The sequence below is a fragment of the Macaca mulatta genome, chromosome 3 (genome assembly GCF_049350105.2).
Source record: "Macaca mulatta isolate MMU2019108-1 chromosome 3, T2T-MMU8v2.0, whole genome shotgun sequence".
NCBI lineage: Eukaryota > Metazoa > Chordata > Mammalia > Primates > Cercopithecidae > Macaca > Macaca mulatta.
In genome coordinates this window covers 71,972,269-71,990,391 of record NC_133408.1, presented here as the reverse complement: position 1 = coordinate 71,990,391, position 18,123 = coordinate 71,972,269, and the positions used below count along the sequence as shown (strand labels likewise).

Below are 18,123 nucleotides of genomic sequence, written 5' to 3'. Positions count from 1 at the left end.
TGACTCTTGCTAATCTGGTAGACAAGATAATTTGTGTAGCTTTAATTTGCATTTCTCTTATTATGACTGAGACTGAACATTTTTTCATATGTTAAATGTATTTGGATTCCTTTAAGAACTGTTCATAACCCAGGAGGCAGAGGTTGCAGTGAGAGGAGATCGTGTCACTGCACTCCAGCTTGGGCAACAAAGTGAGACTCCGTCTCAAAAAAAGAAAAATAACTGTTCATATTATTTTTATTGGGCTGTTGGCCTCTTATTAATTTAGAGGAGCATTTTATAACATTAATGGATGATGAGCTCTTCTGACATAAGTTGAAAATATTTTCCTCCATTGTTATCTTTTTACTTAGTTTATTGTTTTACCTCATGCAGAATTATTATTTTATACCATGCAGAATTTTTGGATTTGTGTGTATTGAATCCATATGAATCTCCTCTTTAATGGCTTCTGGATTTTAAATCATAGTCAGAAAAAACTCCCCCATTTCAAGGTTATAAAAGATTTCTCCCATGTTTTCTTCCAGGTCTCTCTCTCTCTCTTTTTTTTTTTTTTTTTTTGAGAGAGAGTCTTGCTCTCTCACTCGGGTTGGAGTGCAGTGGCGCAGTCTCAGTTCACTGCGACCTCCATCTTCCAGGCTAAAGCGGTTCTCATGCCTTAGCCTCCTGAATAGCTGGGACTACAGGTGTGCGCCACTGCACCCAGCCTCTAACAGATCTCTTATAGTTTCATGTTTTATGTGTAAAATCTGTTTCCTTTGGAGCTTATCTTGGCTCAAGGGGTAAGCTATAGATCCAATTTTGTCTCTCTCTAGATGGCTACCTACCATATATGAAGAGGTGCACATTTCAAAAGCACCAGTTGTCTCAACACTTTACTACAAAGCCCACTTTTCACCTCCTAATTCGAAATGATGCCATTATTTAAAATAATGTCTTTTTATTAAATGCCCACAAGTATTTGGGTTTACTTCTGACTTGTCTATTCTGTTCAGTTGGTCTGACTTCATTAATGAAATTTTACCGTATATTTTAAATATCTAATAGGAATAATCTCCCTTATTGATTTTCCTTTTCAGAATTTTCTTGATAATTTTTGTGCTTTGAATTTTCCACATGAACTTTAGATAAGCTTACCTAGCTTTCCTCTCAAACTCTTGTAGGCACATTTTTTATTTTTGAGACAGACTCACACTGTTGCCCAGGCTGGAGTGCAGTGGTGCAATCATAGCTCACTGCAGCCTTGACCTCCAGGGCTCAGTTGATCCTCCTGCCTCAGCCTTTTGAGTAGCTGGGACTACCAGCGTGCGTTACCACACTTGGCTAACTTTTTTATTTTTGGTAGAAATGGGCTCTCAACCTGTTGCCCAGGCTGGTCTCAAACTCTTAGACTCAAGCAATCCACCTGCCTCAGTCTCCCAAAGTGCTGGGATTACAGGTGTGAATCCTAGCACCCAGCATGCGGGCACTTTTTATGGAATTGTATTACATGTACAGTAGGGACATTGCCATCTTGGCATGCCTATTTATTCAAGTTTATTTTTGTGTCTGTCAGAAGTATTTAAGTTTCTTCTATGAAGGTATTGCCTATCTCGTGTTGAAGTTTATTCCTAGGTGTTTTTTCAGTTGCTGTTACATGGGTGCTTCTCTTCCATCTTGTAATCTAACTGGTAGTTGTTTGGGCCTTCACCTTTGTTCCACCTTCAACAGTCTACTTATATGGTAATACATTCATGTTGTGGACCTTGCCTGCTCCATGTAAGAAATCTCCAACTCATTGTAACACTCTTCTGCCTTACTCACATTCTGCCTCTTTCTGACCTCTTCTACATCTCCATTTCTTTGACTCTCTTGGTCTTCTAGTTTTAAGTCTTCTTCAGGCCTCATTCTACTTCCTGTCACTTCTTAGACTTGTCAAATCACTTGAATTAACTCTCATACAGTTTCACACAGTTTTCCTCCAATAGTCCCCAAAATCTAACACCCTCAGCCCCTGTCCTATAAACCCTTTCAAGTGCTAAATAAAACAGGAGAAAGAGCATACTCATGCAAATTAGAAACCACAGCTGTATGGGGCAGAGTCTCACTGGGGCCTTCATCGCTGCTCAGTGCTGCCTCTGCTTGTCTTTGGTCAGCTTCCACTGACCCTTGTAAGCTTCAGCAAATGCACCATGAGTCCTCTACCTGCCTTCCCAATTCCCCTACACTCAACAAAGGACACTGCTTCCTAATTTGCCAAGAAAACAGAAGTCATCATGTATGAACTCCCCCAAATCTTCCATCGACAAATTTACTGATATATATAGTTACCCTAATGTCCTTCCCTCTAATCCCACTCCCATCTCTTCTAGAACCTTGCTCCATCTCTTGTAGCTTTTTTTTTTTTTTTTTTTGAGACGGAGTCTTGCTCTGTCACCCAGGCTGGAGTACAGTGGTGCAATCTTGGGTCCCTGCAACATCTGTCTCCCAGGTTCAAGTGATTCGAGTGCCTCAGCTTCCCAAGTAGCTGGGATTACAGGTGCACGCCACCACATGCAGCTAATTTTTGTACCTGTAGTAGAGACGGGGTTTCACTATGTTGGCCAGGCTGGTCTTGAACTCCTGACCTCAAGTGATCTGTCCATCTTGGCCTCCCAAAGTGCTGGGATTACAGGCGTGAGCCATCGCACCCAGCTGTATCTATTTTTAACTTGTCCTCTCTACTGGTTCCTTCCCGTCAGCATTATAAACAAGTAAAATTGTTCCTGCTTAGAACAATTCTTTTGTTTTTTCTAGACAAAGTCTCACTCTATTGCCCAGGCTAGAGTGCAGTGGTGCCATCATAACTTACTGCAGCCTCAACTTCCTAGGCTCATGATCCTCCCACCTCAGCCTCCCAAGTAGTGGAGACTACAGGCTCATACCTCCACATCCCGCTAACTTTTAAATTTTTTGTAGAGACAGGGGTCTCATTATGTTGTCCAGCCTGGTCTTGAACTCCTGGGCTCAAGGGATCCTTCCACAGTCTCCCAAAGTGCTAGGCATGAGCCACTGAGCCTGGCCTAGAACAATCCTGTTTTGACACTACCTTTTATTCTGGCTGCTAATATCCTCTTTATTATTTCCCCTTCCCACTCCTCACTCTAGCTAGCTGCTGCTTCTTTTTTGTTTGTTTGTTTGAGACAGAGTCTAACTCTGTCACCCAGGCTGGAGTGCAGTGGTGCAATCTCGGCTCACTGCAACCTCTGCCTCCCAGGTTCAAGAGATTCTCCAGCCTCCGCCTCCCAAGTAGCTGTGATTACAGGCACCTACCACCATGCCTGGCTAAGTTTTATATTTTTAGTAGAGATGGGGTTTCACCATGTTGGTGAACCTCAGGCTGGTCTCAAACTCCTGACCTTGTGATCCATGTGCTTTGGCTTCCCAAAGTGCTGGGATTATAGGTGTGAGCCATGAGCCACTGTGCCCAGCTCTCACTCTAGCTGCTTATAAGAATATTACACACTTGCTAGCTCTAATTTTTTCTTTTTAAACCTCCCCCTGTTGTTCATGCAACAATGTACAAACTGACTGTTCTTCTAATCATCCCCCATCACTTCTCTCAATAATATAATTCCCAATCTTCTTGCTGCTAAATCTACTGGGTATTTTCCAGGTCTCAGCTTAAGAAAAGATTTTAGATAAATAAGGACCAGCAAATGTCAGTAACATTGAGGCATGCAGTACCCTAGTGGGCGTGCAGAATTAGGCTGCATAAACTCTGTCATTCTCTTAGCCCCCTGACAAACAAATGTTTTACTACATCCTCTCAGGGGAATCACTGACTTTGTTTCACAGGATACTGAAGAAATGCAAGCAGTCTCTTTAGAGAAGAGGTTAGGCTGCCTGTCCCTGATAAGAGATGTGAAAAAAAAAAAAACCACTTGCTCAAGCTTATCTGTGAACCAAGAGCCTTGGGCATCCACATATAGGTGCACAATGAAATTTGGAAGTTTTCTGCTTATTTGTTTGGAGACGGAGTCTCACTCTGTTGTCCAAACAGGAGTGCAGTGGCGCAATCTTGGCTCACTGCAACCTCTGCCTCGCAGATTCAAACGATTTTCCTACCTCCACCTCCTGAGTAGCTGGGATTCCAGGCACATGCCACCACATGTGCCTAATTTTTGTATTTTTAGTAGAGATGGGGTTTCACCATATTGGCCAGGCTTGTCTTGAACTCCTGATCTCAAGTGATGGTCCGTCTCAGCCTCCCAAAGTGCTGGGATTATAGCCATGAGCCACTGCGCCTGGCCAAAATCTGGAAGTTTTCCTAAGTTAGCAATTATTTTTTCGAGTTGGGGGTCTGTGGAGAGGGACACAATAGGAGATAGTGTGGGTCCTACCGATGACAGCATATGTGCCTGGGGGAAGGAATAGCCCCGCCCTGGAAATTTACCTGAAAAGGGAGTTCTCTAATTTGTTCCCTTAGTTTCCTACTCCGCAGGTTTGGGGATGTGGAAGGCTGTAGAAATATGTCCCAGCATTGTCAGGGAAGGTGCCCGGGCTTCTTGACAAAATGTGTTAATTACCAGTTCTATTCATGGAATGTGAGCACTGGTTAGGTGAAAATTCTGGTTCAGTGGGGCTGAGAGATCTCAGGGAGGCTGAAACAGGAACAAGGTTTTCTTTTCTTTTTCTTTTTTTTTTTGTGAGATAGAGTCTCACTCTGTTGCCAGGCTGGAGGGCAGTGGTGCGATCTCGGCTCACTGCAACCTCTGCCTCCTGGGTTTAAGCGATTATCTTGCCTTGGCCTCCTAAGTAGCTGGGACTACCGGCACATGACACCACGCCCAGCTAATTTTTGTATTTTTAGTAGAGACAAGGTTTCACCATGTTGGCCAGGATGGTCTCAATCTCTTGACCTCGTGATCTGCCCGCCTCGGCCTCCCAAAGTGTTGGGATTACAGGCGTGAGCCACTGTGCCCAGCCAGGAACAAGGTTTTCTACCTAAGATCACTTAGAGCATTAAAAGCAAGAAGGACAGCCAAGTCAAAGTCAACTTGAAAAAGCCAAAGAGTTTGAATGACAGAAAACCAAGTCCAAATGATGAAGCCAGATACCAGAGCAAAGAGCCAGAGTGGGAACTCACAGAGATGGGGTAGGTTCACCTGGTGTCATGGACCAGAGTAGAAACTACCTAACTCAGCATCTGGTGTACAGTCAGCAGTCCACTCCTTGTTAAAACAGTCAAGCAGAACATTGTAGGTGGTATGCCAGCAATAAGAAACTAAGGTGGTTGGGATTTTTTTTTTTTTTTTTTGGGTCAAGAAATTCCGTATTTAAGGGAATGATTTAAAGAAGACATTATAAAGCCAACAGATCCAGGTTTTGAAATATTTAAGTAGGCTGGGCACGGTGGCTCACGCCTGTAATCCCAGCACTTTGGGAGGCCGAGGTGGGCGGATCACGAGGTCAGGAGATCGAGATCATCCTGGCTAACATGGTGAAACCCCGTCTCTACTAAAAATACAAAAAATTAGCTGGGTGTGGTGGCCGGCGCCTGTAGTCCCAGCTACTCAGGAGGCTGAGGCAGGAGAATGGCGTGAACCCAGAAAGTGGAGCTTGCAATGAGCCAATATCGCGCCACTGCACTCCACCCCGGGCGACAGAGCGAGACTCCATCTCAGGAAAAAAAAAACAAAAAAAGAAATATTTAAGTAAAATGACAGCATGACACTAATAAACAAAAATATAATCTAAATTGTTTTTTATTTTTGAGATAGAGACCTGCTCTGCTACCCAGGCTGGAGTGCAGTGGCATGATCTTGGCTCACTGCAACCTCCGCTTCCAGGTTTAAGCAATTCTCTTGCCTCAGTCTCCTGAGTAGCTGGGCCTACAGGCGAGGCCACCACGCCCGGCTAATTTTTTGTATTTTTAGTAGAGAGTGGGTTTCACCATGTTGGCCAGGCTGGTCTCGTACTCCTGACCTCAGGTGATCCATCTGCCTAGGCCTCCCAAAGTGCTAGGATTACAGGCATGAGCCACCGCGCCCAGCCATAATCTCAATTCTGACAGGAGAATGTGGACAAAATACTGGGACTAGAAATGGAGAAATGGAAAAATGATACAAAAGGGCTACTTAAAAGCACTTTACTGCAGAGTGGAACAGCCAGTCCATAGGGATACATATCTTTAGGAGAATAAGGAGGAAGAAAATGCAGAAAAGGGGCAGGGGGAGATACGGAGAGAGGCTGGAGACACGAATCGTGTGCATCACAAGCCAGGGTGGAAGAACATTTCAAGAAGGGAAAGTCAACACAATTCTAACTGGCTTTGTAGCCACTCGATTTGACTGGAAGGAAATTAGTGGTAATCTCCAAGAAAACAATGTTAGTAGCAGAGGTAGGAATCGGGGTAGTATCACAAAGGAGAGCAAGAGAATTAGAAATTAGGCTGTGGGTTGTAGACAAGTGTCAAGAGTTTAATGATAAAAGGAAAAAGAAAAGATGAAAAATAGATTAAAATGGCAGAAGATTTTTGACATGGAAAAGAAAGCTTTTTAAAAAATTTCTTCTCGGATCACCTCTCATGGAAAAGAAAGATTTAAAGAATACTGAGAGGGGATGTGTAAATAAAAAATATGAAGAAAGTGCTGTGTGGATATCTGCAATATCAAAAAAAAAATGAAGAAAGTGCTGTGTGGATACTTGCAATATCAAGGTATTTATGGGTGTTTAAATGGATACCTTCAAAATAACCTCTGTTTTGTGTGCATTTTTAAAACAATAAGTATATATTATCTGTTCAATGAGAAAAAATAAGGCAGCCATTTCAACTTCAGAAAAATATCAAATATGAACTGATTCTTTTCAAAAGGCTTAGTATTCCTTAAATCCCAGGGGAGATTTTTGGAGCACTCCACTGAGTGGTTCAGAAGTGGCTGTTTTCCCTTATTAAGCAGCAGTGCCCAAGAGCGTGCACTTACCTGGATGAGTGTCCAGCAGGCTGTCTCTTTCTATCACCCACTCTTCCTCTAGCTCCAACTGCGCGATTACCTCTGGCTTATAAAGCTGATACCCTATTCATGGGAGTAACATACATCTTAGGAGTTTGTACTGGGAACAAAATTCTCTCTCAGACACATTCCCAACTTCTTCAGTCTTTAGAGCCTCTGGAGGGGAGACTTCAGAGGCAGCAAAATAAAGCTACCCATCTCAAACTCAATCAAGACGTTCCATCAGAGGAGAAAGAGCAGAAAACAAAGGTCTCTGACTCCAAAACTGCTTAGTGTTCTTCTGTCCCAGCCCAAACTATATTCACAAAAGCTTTGGAGGCTTCCACTAGTTCAGGAAATAAACCCACGTGAATGGCTTCCAGTTTCACAGGGATGCCATCCTCACCCAGTGCAACCAGATTCCTGTAGTTCTCCAGCATCACGTCTCGATAGAGGTTCTTTTGGGCAGGGTACAGCTGGTCCCACTCCTCTTTGGTGAAGTCCACGGCCACGTCCTGAAACGTCAGTGATTCCTGAAACATCAAGCACATCCCTGCTCAGGCAAAAATGGTTCTTACAGGGACCCTCGGGGAGAGGGTGAAAGTGTAGCACCAGGATATCTAAGCCGTTGTGCTGATAGTCTTCAGGACTCTGAGTCATTCAAGTCAAACTTTCCTTTTAAAAAAATTAGGGCCGGGCACGGTGGCTCACACCTGTAATCCCAGCACTTTGGGAGGCCGAGGCGGGCGGATCACGAGGCCAGGAGATCGAGACCATCCTGGAGAACATGGTGAAACCCCATCTCTACTAAAAAAAAAAAAAAAAAAAAAAAAAAAATACAAAAAGTTAGCTGGGCGTGGAGGCAGGTGCCTGTAATCCCAGCTACTTAGGAGGCTGAGGCAGAAGAATGGCATAAACCAGGGAGGTGGGGCTTGCAGTGAGCTGGGATCACGCCACTGCCCTCCAGCCTGGGCGACAGAGCAAGACTCCATCTCAAAAACAAACAAACAAAAAGACTTGAAAGTCAAAATTACTCCTTGATCTGTGGGTTGCAGAATGCCTGGTGTGTTAGTGGGCATGAAAACAGCGTTAGTCTTCTTGTACATCTCCAGTAGAGCTCCTGGGTAACCAGGTGCATTGTCAATGAGCAGTAATTTTTAAAGGGATTTTTTTTTTTTTTTCCCTGAGCAGTGGTTCTTAACAGTGGGTTTAAAATATTCAGTAAACCATGCAGTAAACAGATTTGCTGTCATGCAGGCTTTGCTGATCCATTTCTAGCGCACAGGCAAAGCAGACTTAGCATAATTCTTAAGGAACCTAGGATTTTTAGAATAGTATGAACATTGGCTCCATCTTAAAGTCACCAGGTGCATTATCCCTTAACAAAAGACTCAGCCTGTCTTTTGAAGCCATGCATTGACTTCTCCTTCTAGCTATTAAAATCCTAGATCGGGCTGGGCACGGTGGCTCATGCCTGTAATCCCAGCACTATGGGAGGCACAGGCAGGAGGATCACTTGAGGTCAGGAGTTCGAGACCAGCCTAGCCAACACAGTGAAACCCCGTCTCTACTAATAAACAAAAGGAATGAATAAATAAATAAAGTCCTAGATGGCATCTTCTTCCAATATAGGGCTATTTCATCTGCACTGAAACTCTGTTGTTTAGTATAGCCACCTTCATCAGTGATCCTAGCTAGGTCTTCTGGATAACTTGCCGCAGCTACAATATCAGCACTTGCTGCTTCACTTAGCACTTTTATGTTACTGAGACAGCTTCTTTCCTTAAACCTCTTATAGCTTCCAACTTTTCTTCTGCAGCTTCCTCACCTCTTTCAGCCTTCAGAGAATTGAAGAGAGGTAGAGCCTTGTTCTGGATTAGGCTTTGGCTTAAGGGAATGTTGTGGCTGGTTTGATCTTCTATCCAATCCATTAAAACTTTCTCCATATCTGCAACACAGCTGTTTTGCTTTCTTATCATTCACATGTTCACTGGAGTAGCAATTTTATTTTTCTTCAATAGCTTTTCCTTTGTACACATGACTTGGCTGTTTGGCCCAAGAGGCCAAGCTTTTGGCCTATTTCAAATACATTTGACACGCTCTTCTCATTAATCTTAATCATTTTCAGCTTTTGACTGTCATTCCAACAATGTTCAAAGCATCTTCACCAGGAGTAGATTCCATCTCAAGAAACCACTTTCTTTGCTCATCCATAACTGGCAAAAAATCCCTAGTTCCTTTTAGTGAAGAATGCGATTCTCTTCCTTTCACTTGAATGCTCAGAGGCCATTGTAGGGTTATTACTTGGCCTAATTTCAATATTGCTGTGTCTCAGGGAATAGGGAAGCTGGGGGAGAGGGCGATGGAGGAACAGCCGGATGGTGGAGCAGTCAGAACACACATCATTTATCAGTTAAGGTTGCTGTTTTATATGAGTGCTGTTCATAGTATGTGTACCCGTGTAACAAACTTGCACATCCTGTACACATATCCCAGAACTTAAAGTATAATTAACTATAATTAAAAAATAATAATAATACATTTGAAGAGGGAACACACAGAAGGATCTTCTGGGATACTGGTAATGTTCTGTTTCTTGATCTGGATTAAGATTGCATGGATGAATTCACTTGGTGATAATTGAGTTTTTAACACTTATAGTATGTGTATTTTTGTATGTTCCTTTACTTCAATAAAAGTGTAAAAAATTTTTTAAAAAATTGGCCAGGCATGGTGGCACACACCTATAGTCCCTCCTACTTGGGAGGCTGGGGCAGGAGAATTGCTTGAACTTGGGAGGTGGAGGTTGTAGTGAGCCAAGATCGAGCCACTGCACTCTAGCCTGGGCAACAGAGCAAGATTCCATCTCAAAAAAACAAAATAAAACAAAACAAAACAAAAGAAAAACCAAACTGGAGTGTTTACCAATTTATAATCCAGCTATACTACAATACAAATACCACACCCATAAATCTCTTTGAGATCAGCCATTCTCTCCTTTGGGTTCCCTGTGAGACTGCAGTGGCACGTCACCTTAACCATTCTTAGAAACCTTGTGTTTAAGAGAGGACAGGTCCTCTGAGGCACTGCCCTGGATCCTTCTGAAGTTGTGACACAGGGTATTATAGTCCACCTTTGGTGTGAATCCCTTTCTGAATTTGGTTATTATTTGCTGCTTGGACAGATGTGAATGAGAAAGTTTTCTTTTCAAACTCAGAAGTTCATTGTTCACTTATATTTACTAGTTCTTCATTGAGTTTATCTTTTTCCCTCACATTTTACTTTAGGCAGCCAGAAACTGCCAGTTGGCACTTTCAGTCTTCTACTTGAGAATCTCCTTGGTAGATCACTGAGTTCATTAACTATATTCTCTATTTTCCTTTTTTTTTTTTTTTTTTTTTTGAGGCAGAGTTTCTCTCTGTCATCCAGGCTAGAGTGCAGTGGTGCAATCTTGGTTCACTGCAACCTCTGCCTCCCGGGTTCAGGTGATTCTCCTGTCTCAGCCTCCCGAGTAGCTGGGATTACAGGTGCAAGCCACCATGCCCAGCTAATTTTTGTATTTTTAGTAAAGACGGGGTTTCACCGTGTCGGCCAGGCTAGTCTCAAACTCCTGACCTCAAGTGATCCACCTGCCTTAGCCTCTCAAAGTGCTGGGATGACAGGCGTGAGCCACCATGCCTGGCCTCTATTTTCCTTGTTCCTGAAGGTAACAATGTTATCCAACATTTCTTCTTCGAGGGTCTTCTATCCTCCAGCTTCTAATAACATTCTCCTTACTATCCTTTTAGTTTTGACAAAGGCCCTCACTCGTTTTCTACCTTCTGCCCAGTGCTCAGTTCCAAAGCTAGTGCCCTATGGTTTAGGTTTTTGTTTTTGCAGCACTCCACTTTCAGGTACTAAAATCCCTAACAATTATCTTGCTGCATACCAAACCATCCCAAAACTTGGGGGATTAAAATAGCAAGTATCATTTACTTTACTCATAAATCTGCAATTTGGGCAGGAGAAGGTGGGAAGGTTTGACTGGGATTGGAGGATTCACTTTCAAGATGGCTTACTCACAAGGCTGGCAAATTGGTGCTGGCTTTCAGCTGGGAGCTCAGCTAGGGCTGTAGGCCTTGGCTTCTCTCCATATGGGCTTTTCCATGGGCTGTCCGGGTTTCCTCCTGACAAGGTGGCCGGGTTTAGAGTAAACATCCCAACAGAATGAGGTAGAAGTCTTACTGCCATTTATGATCTGCCTTGAAAGTCACAAAGCTTTGCATCTTCCAGTCACAGCCTTGCTGAGATCCAATGGAGGGCACACAGACCTCCATATCTATAATGGGATGAGTGTCAAAGTCACTTGCAAAGAAAGCATTTGGGATGGGAGGTATTTTGGCCATTTTTCTGAAAATGCAATCGGTCACATTCACACCAGCAGTGTAAGGTGTCTGTTTCCCCACAGCTTTGCTAACAGAATATGTTACACTTGTGGAAAATATGAAACTCATGGCAAATATCAAGCCTGATGATAAAATATCCAGCTTTCTCTAGTTTTAATACAAATTTCCTCTTGTTTTCAGTACAGATGAACACTTTTCCAGTGTTTAAGATCCATTTGAATTTTATTTGCTGTAAACTGTCTTTTTACAAAATTTTTTCTTTTTTTTTTTGAGACAGGGTCTCACTGTCACCCAGCCTGGAGTGCAGTGGTACAAACACGGCTCACTGCAACCTTCACCTCCTGGGCTCAAGTATCCTCTGACCTCAGCCTACTGTGTAGCTGAGACTACAGGCGCACACACCACCATTAGTCCCCAGCTAATTTTTATGAAGTTTCACCATGTTAGTCAGACTTGTCTCAAACTCCTGACCTCAAGTGATCAGCCCACCTCAGCCTCCCAAAGTGCTGGGATTACAGGCATGAGCCACTGTCCCTGGCCTTTTGTATCTTTTTCTGTTGGACTCCTAATCTCTTGCTGATTTAGAGAAGTATTTTATATATTAGAAAGATTAGACTACTGTAATTTGAGTGGCAAAATATTTTTTTCAATTTGACATGTATTTTTACTTTGCTTATAGTTTTTAAATTTTTTTCCATGCAGATGCTTTTTTTTTTTTTTTTTTTTTTTGTAAGACGGAGTCTCACTCTGTCACCCAGGCTGGAATGCAGTGGTGTGATCTCGGCTCACTGCAAACTCCGCCTCCCGGGTTCACGCCATTCTCCTGCCTCAGCCTCCCGAGTAGCTGGGACTACAGGCACCTGCCACCACGCCTAATTTTTTGTATTTTTAGTAGAGAAGGGGTTTCACTGTGTTAGCCAGGATGGTCTTGATCTCCTGACCTTGTGATCCGTCCGCCTCGGCCTCCCAAAGTGCTGGGATTACAGACACGAGCCATTGAACCCGGATGCTTTCGGTGTTTTTAATTATGGCTTCTGGATTCTCAGTTGTAATTAGAAAGTTTTTCTGGTGAAAGTTATAAAGGAATTCTCCCATTTTTTTCTTGCATAACTTTTTGTGGTTTCATTTTTCATATTTAAATCTTTGATACATTTGAAGACTGTTCTGATGTAAAGTATGAGGTAGAGATCCAACTTTATCTTTTTCCAGATGTTTCCCCAGAAATCCCAACATCAATTATTGAACAAAGCAGCTTTTTATCACCGGTTTGAGATGTTACCTTTATCATATGCTAAATTCCCTATGTGTTTAATGAATGGTTATTCAGTGCTTCCTATATATATGCCAGGCATGGTGCTTGGGATGCACTAGTGAACAAAAGAGACAAAAACTCCCTGCCTTTATGAAACTTATATTCTAGAAAAGAAAGTAGACAACAAACAGCATAACTGGGTAAATTATATAGTATGTCGGAAGATAAAAGTAAAGTAGGGTAACGGTTCGAGAATGTGGGTGTGGGGCAGTTACACATTTAAATAGGGTGGTCAGGAAAGATGGCACTGCAGAGATGACATTTGAGAAAGAAGCTTGACAGGTTAACAGTGCAAAGGCCCCACGGCCACGTTTAAGGAAGAAGAATGAGGCCAGGATGGCCAGAATGAAGTAAGGGGAAGAAAAGTAAATGATGAAATTCGACAGGTAACAGGGCCAGATTCTACAGGACTGTTTAGGCCATCATAAGGACTTTGGGTTTTACTCTGAGTGAAATGGGAGCCATGTGCTTTGAGCAGAGGAATGACATGATCTGATTTACCATTACCAATGGTGCCATTTCCTGGGTTCCATTCTTAGAAGTCATCTTTTTTCTTCCTTTGTTTTTACCCCTTAGCTAACCTCTGCTGTTTCTAAAGGAAAGCACTCAAATCTCCCTCCTTTCCTCCAATGACTACACTATTTTCTATCATTGAAAATGCTACAGTAGCTTAACTGGTTTTTCCCCTTTCAACTTCTGCCTCTCACAAATTCAGTTAAGATATATAGTACCAGGATGATTTTTAATGTAGAACTGGATTACTTATTATGTTATCTTTCTGCTTAAATTCCCCCAAAGGCTTTCCACTGCACTCAGAGTAAAAGTCAGACCTGTTTTCATGGCCACAGGCTTTGTGTATTTAAGCCCTGCTCACCTCTCCAAGCTCACTTCAAGTCATTCTCTCCCTCCTTCCACGCCAACCACAGTGGCCTTCTTTTAATTTCTCAAATATACCCATGTTTTTTGCAGGTGATTTTTAGCATATGTCCAAAATGCTCTTTTCCACTTACTTTTTGTAGGTTCTATGTATCTTTTCTTTCTCATCTTAAATTTCACTTCCCCACAGTTTTTCCCTGATTCCCTAATGTGTATTCATAGCACCTTGTTTTCATTTTGTTTAAAAAACATCTCTTTTGCAATTTATTAGTATAGTTGCTAAATGTCTTTCAATAAGCTCCATGGATTTGGGGTCAGGTCTATTTTTCTCAGTGATGTCTAGCTGCTAAAAAGCGTAATTTTTGTCACATATGAAATGACCAGTAGACCATAAGAAGAAAAAAGGAAAAGAAAAAAAATTTCTGTCACATACTAGCTGCTCAAAAAATATTTATTGAGTGAATGAATCATCTTCCTTCTAAACATAATAAATGGTTCCAGAAAATTAAAACTAACTCCTTGGGCTAGAATGTGGAAAAGCAGACATGCCACCTTAGTTCTAAATGTCTTTCTATTCTTGTCTTTGGGGAGTCTTACAGTTAATTAAGAATAAACCAAATGGGCCAGGTGCGGTGGCTCATGCCTGTAATCCCAATACTTTGGGAGGCTGAGGTGGGTGGACCAGCCTGGTCAACATGGCGAAACCCCATCTCTACTAAAACACAAAAATTAGCTGGGCGTGGTGGCGCGTGCCTGTAATCCCAGCTACTTGGGAGGCTGAGGCAGGAGAATCACTTGAACCTGGGAGGTGGAGGTTGCAGTGAGCCAAGATTGTGCCACTGCACTCCAGCCTGGGTGACACAGTAAGTCTCTGTCTCAAAAAAAAAAAAAAAAAAAAGAATAAACCAAATGAATCTATCCCTTGAAACCCAAAGACCCCAAAGCACTAATATACACCAAATAAAAGCTCAGCTCTAGCTGGCAGTCTCCTTATTGTCCCTGCTCTCGCTCAAGTTTTATTTCCTGTCTGCAATGGTACCCCATTTTCTCTAATCTCCAAACCCTACCTGCTGGTATTGGCACAAATTCAAACTCTGCCTTTTTCATGAAGTCTTCCCTCATCCCTACAGTCTCAATCAGACTTCTCCCTTCTCCCAGCACCTGTTGTATTTGTTTTCTTTTGCATTCACAGCAGCATCCAACATTATGCATTTTTGAGTATTAGTTGTATGATGTGGGTTTTAACAAGCCCCAACATGCTGCGTGTGGCGCCTCACACCTGCAATCCCAGCACTTCAGCAGGGAGAGGTGGGAGGATGGCTTGAGCCCAGGAGTTTAAGAGCAGCTTGGGCAACATAGTGAAAGCTTGTCTCTACAAAAAACAAAAAACAAACCAAAAAAATCCCCTTCAATGAGTTTATTGGCTACATGAGAATAATGATATCACATATTATTGGAATGATAGAAATCCTATCTGAAGCAATTGAGACTGGTGTCTGATGTGTTAATTTAAAAAGATGGCTAAATTAGAGATCCATAAAATAGATCTTAAACATTTTATTTTAATTTAAAACATATAAATGTGCATTCATTTTCTCATCTTTGAAAATAAAACTAAGCCTATTTTTTTTTTTTTTTTGGGATGGAGTCTTGCTCTGTTGCCCAGACTGGAGTGCAGTGGCATGATCTCAGCTCACTGCAACCTCTGCCTCCCGGGTTCAAGCGGTTCTCCTGCCTCAGCCTCCTGAGTAGCTGGGACGACAGGCACTCACCACCATGCCTGGCTAATTTTTGTATTTTTAGTAGAGATGGGGTTTCACCATATTAGGCTGCTCGTGGAACTCCTGACCTTGTGATCTGCCTGCCTCGGGCTCCGAAAGTGCTGGGATTACAGGCATGAGCCACTGCACACAGTCAGCTAAGCCTTTTCTATGAGTGATTTTAAAGACTGGGTACTCATACCTATAAAGAAACAGTTTCTGTTTCATGAAGTTGGAATAAGCAACTGACACATGGGAAATGATATTTGTGGAGGAATCTGAGAGTTTTATGATTTTTCTTCAGTGATGTAGTATTGCTAACACCTAATTTGAAAGCAATTTTTCAAAAGTGACAGCATTTATCAACTCCTTCCAAAGCATCAGACTAATTTTCATAGAAACAATTCTTGTTGCACTCGTACTCATCAGTTTATATAATACCCAATCAGATTATAGAATCATAACAGACTTAGGCCGGGCGTGGTGGCTCACGTCTGTAACCCCAGCTCTTTGGGAGGCCGAGGTGGGTGGATAACGAGGTCAGGAGATTGAGACCATCCTGGCTAACTCACTGAAAGCCCATCTCTACTAAAAATACAAAAATTAGCTGGGCATAGTGGTGGGTGCCTGTAGTCCCAGCTACTTGGGAGGCTGAGGCAGGAGAATGATTTAAACCCAGGAGGCGGAGGTTGCAGTGAGCCGAGATCGCGCCACTGCACTCTAGCCTGGGCAACAGAGTGAGACTTTGTCTCAAAAAAAAAAAAAAAAAAAAAAGAGGAATCATAACAGACTTAAATAGGTTTTGGAAGAGATACAACAGAGGCTTGAGAAACATTAATTTGTGATTGATGTTACCCTCAGGCATACTTATTAATCCCATTAGCTCCAAGCAGTCCTAGGGGCCTGGGCATCAGTCACTGTGTTTACAGAGAGAATGCAAGCATTGTTTAAATTTTAGTGAGCTATTTAAGGATGATTAAAAGACAGTCCATTGTTTTCTTTTGTTTTCTTCACAATGTCCAGCACAGGCACAAATCCATGAAATTGAGTCTGGTGAAAATGCTGGAAGGAGGGAAGAGCTAGAAAGAGCTACACAGGTGAATGGAAAACGTGCTGTGGAGAGTGTATCATTTGTCACATGAATCTCCTGGGCTCTGGATTTTTGGGACGCAGCACTTCTGAGAAGTGAAAAGGTAACAGTGCCCACATTCTGAGAACTGCAATGGCATTTCAGAGGAGAGGAAAACCGAACTTACCTGGGATCTCACCATCTGTGAGCCATCATTCATTTCTTTCTCCTCCATGTTCCCCTCCTGAGAAAAAACAGCATTCTGAGAAGGCATAACCAAGAAAAAGAGAAGCATCTTGTTAATACACGACACGAAGGCTAAATTTAATCTGGGAGATTCTGCTTTGTGTAGGTATGGCAGACAGTACTGAGAAGCCCTCTAAGACATAAGCCTAAAGGCTGTGACGTCTCTACTTCTCTATGACATTGGGGAATTCGATGCAGAACTGTCTCTCTTCTGGGGTGCAACTCCTCTTGTTGTGGCATAGGGGAGCTCAGGGGCTTTCAACCCTGGCTAAATACTGGTGGCAACTTGAAAAGAAGCCCTACACTCAGAGATTTGGATTTAATTGATCTAGGGTGGGTCTGAGCAACAGCATTTTAAATTGTAAAGTCTCCAAGTGACTCTAAGTGTACATGAGAACTAGTAGGATGAGGCGATGGAGAGGTCATGGGTGAGGGCCCATTCTTACTCTTTACCCCCACAAGGAATGAATTTACCCCAAAGCGAACACTCCAGAGATCTGCCTCTCCTCTCCCCTAAGGTGATCCTTCCAATATACAAAGGAGATGTCACTATTCTCATTTTCCACATGTTTACCTTCCTTTTTGAGTCTCTGGATTCAGTCTTCCACTGGGATTACACCTCTCTGCAGTTCCTATGTTGTAAAGTCGCCAAAGCTCTGCTATCTTCTACATGACAGTCAGGAGACGCACCAGGACCAGTAGCTTCAGCAGCTGGGGCTGCTCTTGAAAGTTGATTTCCAGTACCTTATGGGGAACAGCCACTCCCTGGTACTAAAGGTGCCCCATCTCTGATGAGAGCCTCAGGAGCCAATGGATAGCCACAAGAATGATTTCTGCTTCCAGGGGTGGCCACTCTCAGAATCTTGCCTTGTTTATGCCGAGTTGAGATGTAGGGGCTCTTGAAGGTTGTTATTACCGTTTTTTCCCCTCCCTAAAGGCATCACTTCCTCATGTACAGACTTCACTATGGTATTCAAATCTGCATCCTGGCAGGGATCTTATAAGATAGAATTTTGGGTTGAAGACCTGTAATGAGATGCACCAGGGTCAGCAGAAGAAATCCAGCAGTCTCAGCCACCTAGGGGCTTACAGAGTCTGTAAAGAGACATACAAACTATTCTTCACACAGACAGAGCACAGTTAGGTGTGGCATTCTTTAATCAAAAAGCACTTTTAGAATTTCTCAGATTCACACATTACAAAAGGCAGAGATGTGTACATGTGTCAATGACAACAAATTCAGCCTCAGTCCTTTTTCCTAACCTTTTCCAGAACAGAGAACACATGCTCCCTGCCTTGAGAAACAGTGACTGTTTTCTTTAGAAAGATGGAAAATCACATGTTTCAACAACAGAGTAAGATTGTATTATTTGCTAATAATCATGAAGGAATCATTCTTTTTCTGTTCACAAAGGTTGACCTGAGAAATCTATTTTAAAATGTTGAGTGACGGAAATAAAGAAAGAGGCCATTCTGAGGAGCAATTTTTTAAAACAGAAAACTGCAGTTCCAGTGAAATGGT

The 18,123-nt window shown here is 42.6% G+C and overlaps 1 protein-coding gene across 5 annotated transcripts in view; it reads right to left on the bottom strand.

Annotated features, from left to right (window-relative positions):
* The window catches only part of ZNF713 (zinc finger protein 713), a 55,228-nt gene that overhangs the window by 13,185 nt on the left and 23,920 nt on the right, over nucleotides 1-18,123 (bottom strand). Inside the window, exons 3-7 of one of the 5 annotated variants that reach the window (XM_028845737.2) lie at nucleotides 17,176-17,627; nucleotides 16,543-16,617; nucleotides 11,016-11,271; nucleotides 7,360-7,486; nucleotides 6,945-7,037 (exon numbers count right to left, since the gene is read on the bottom strand). In XM_028845737.2, coding sequence (XP_028701570.2) covers nucleotides 6,945-7,037; nucleotides 7,360-7,486; nucleotides 11,016-11,183 — 388 coding nt within the window. In that variant the 5' untranslated portion in view covers nucleotides 11,184-11,271; nucleotides 16,543-16,617; nucleotides 17,176-17,627. Of the gene's footprint in view, nucleotides 1-6,944; nucleotides 7,038-7,359; nucleotides 7,487-11,015; nucleotides 11,272-16,542; nucleotides 16,630-17,175; nucleotides 17,628-18,123 lie in introns of those variants that run through there. The other 4 variants (XM_028845736.2, XM_015133441.3, XM_015133440.3 and 1 more) reach the window with 4 other exon arrangements.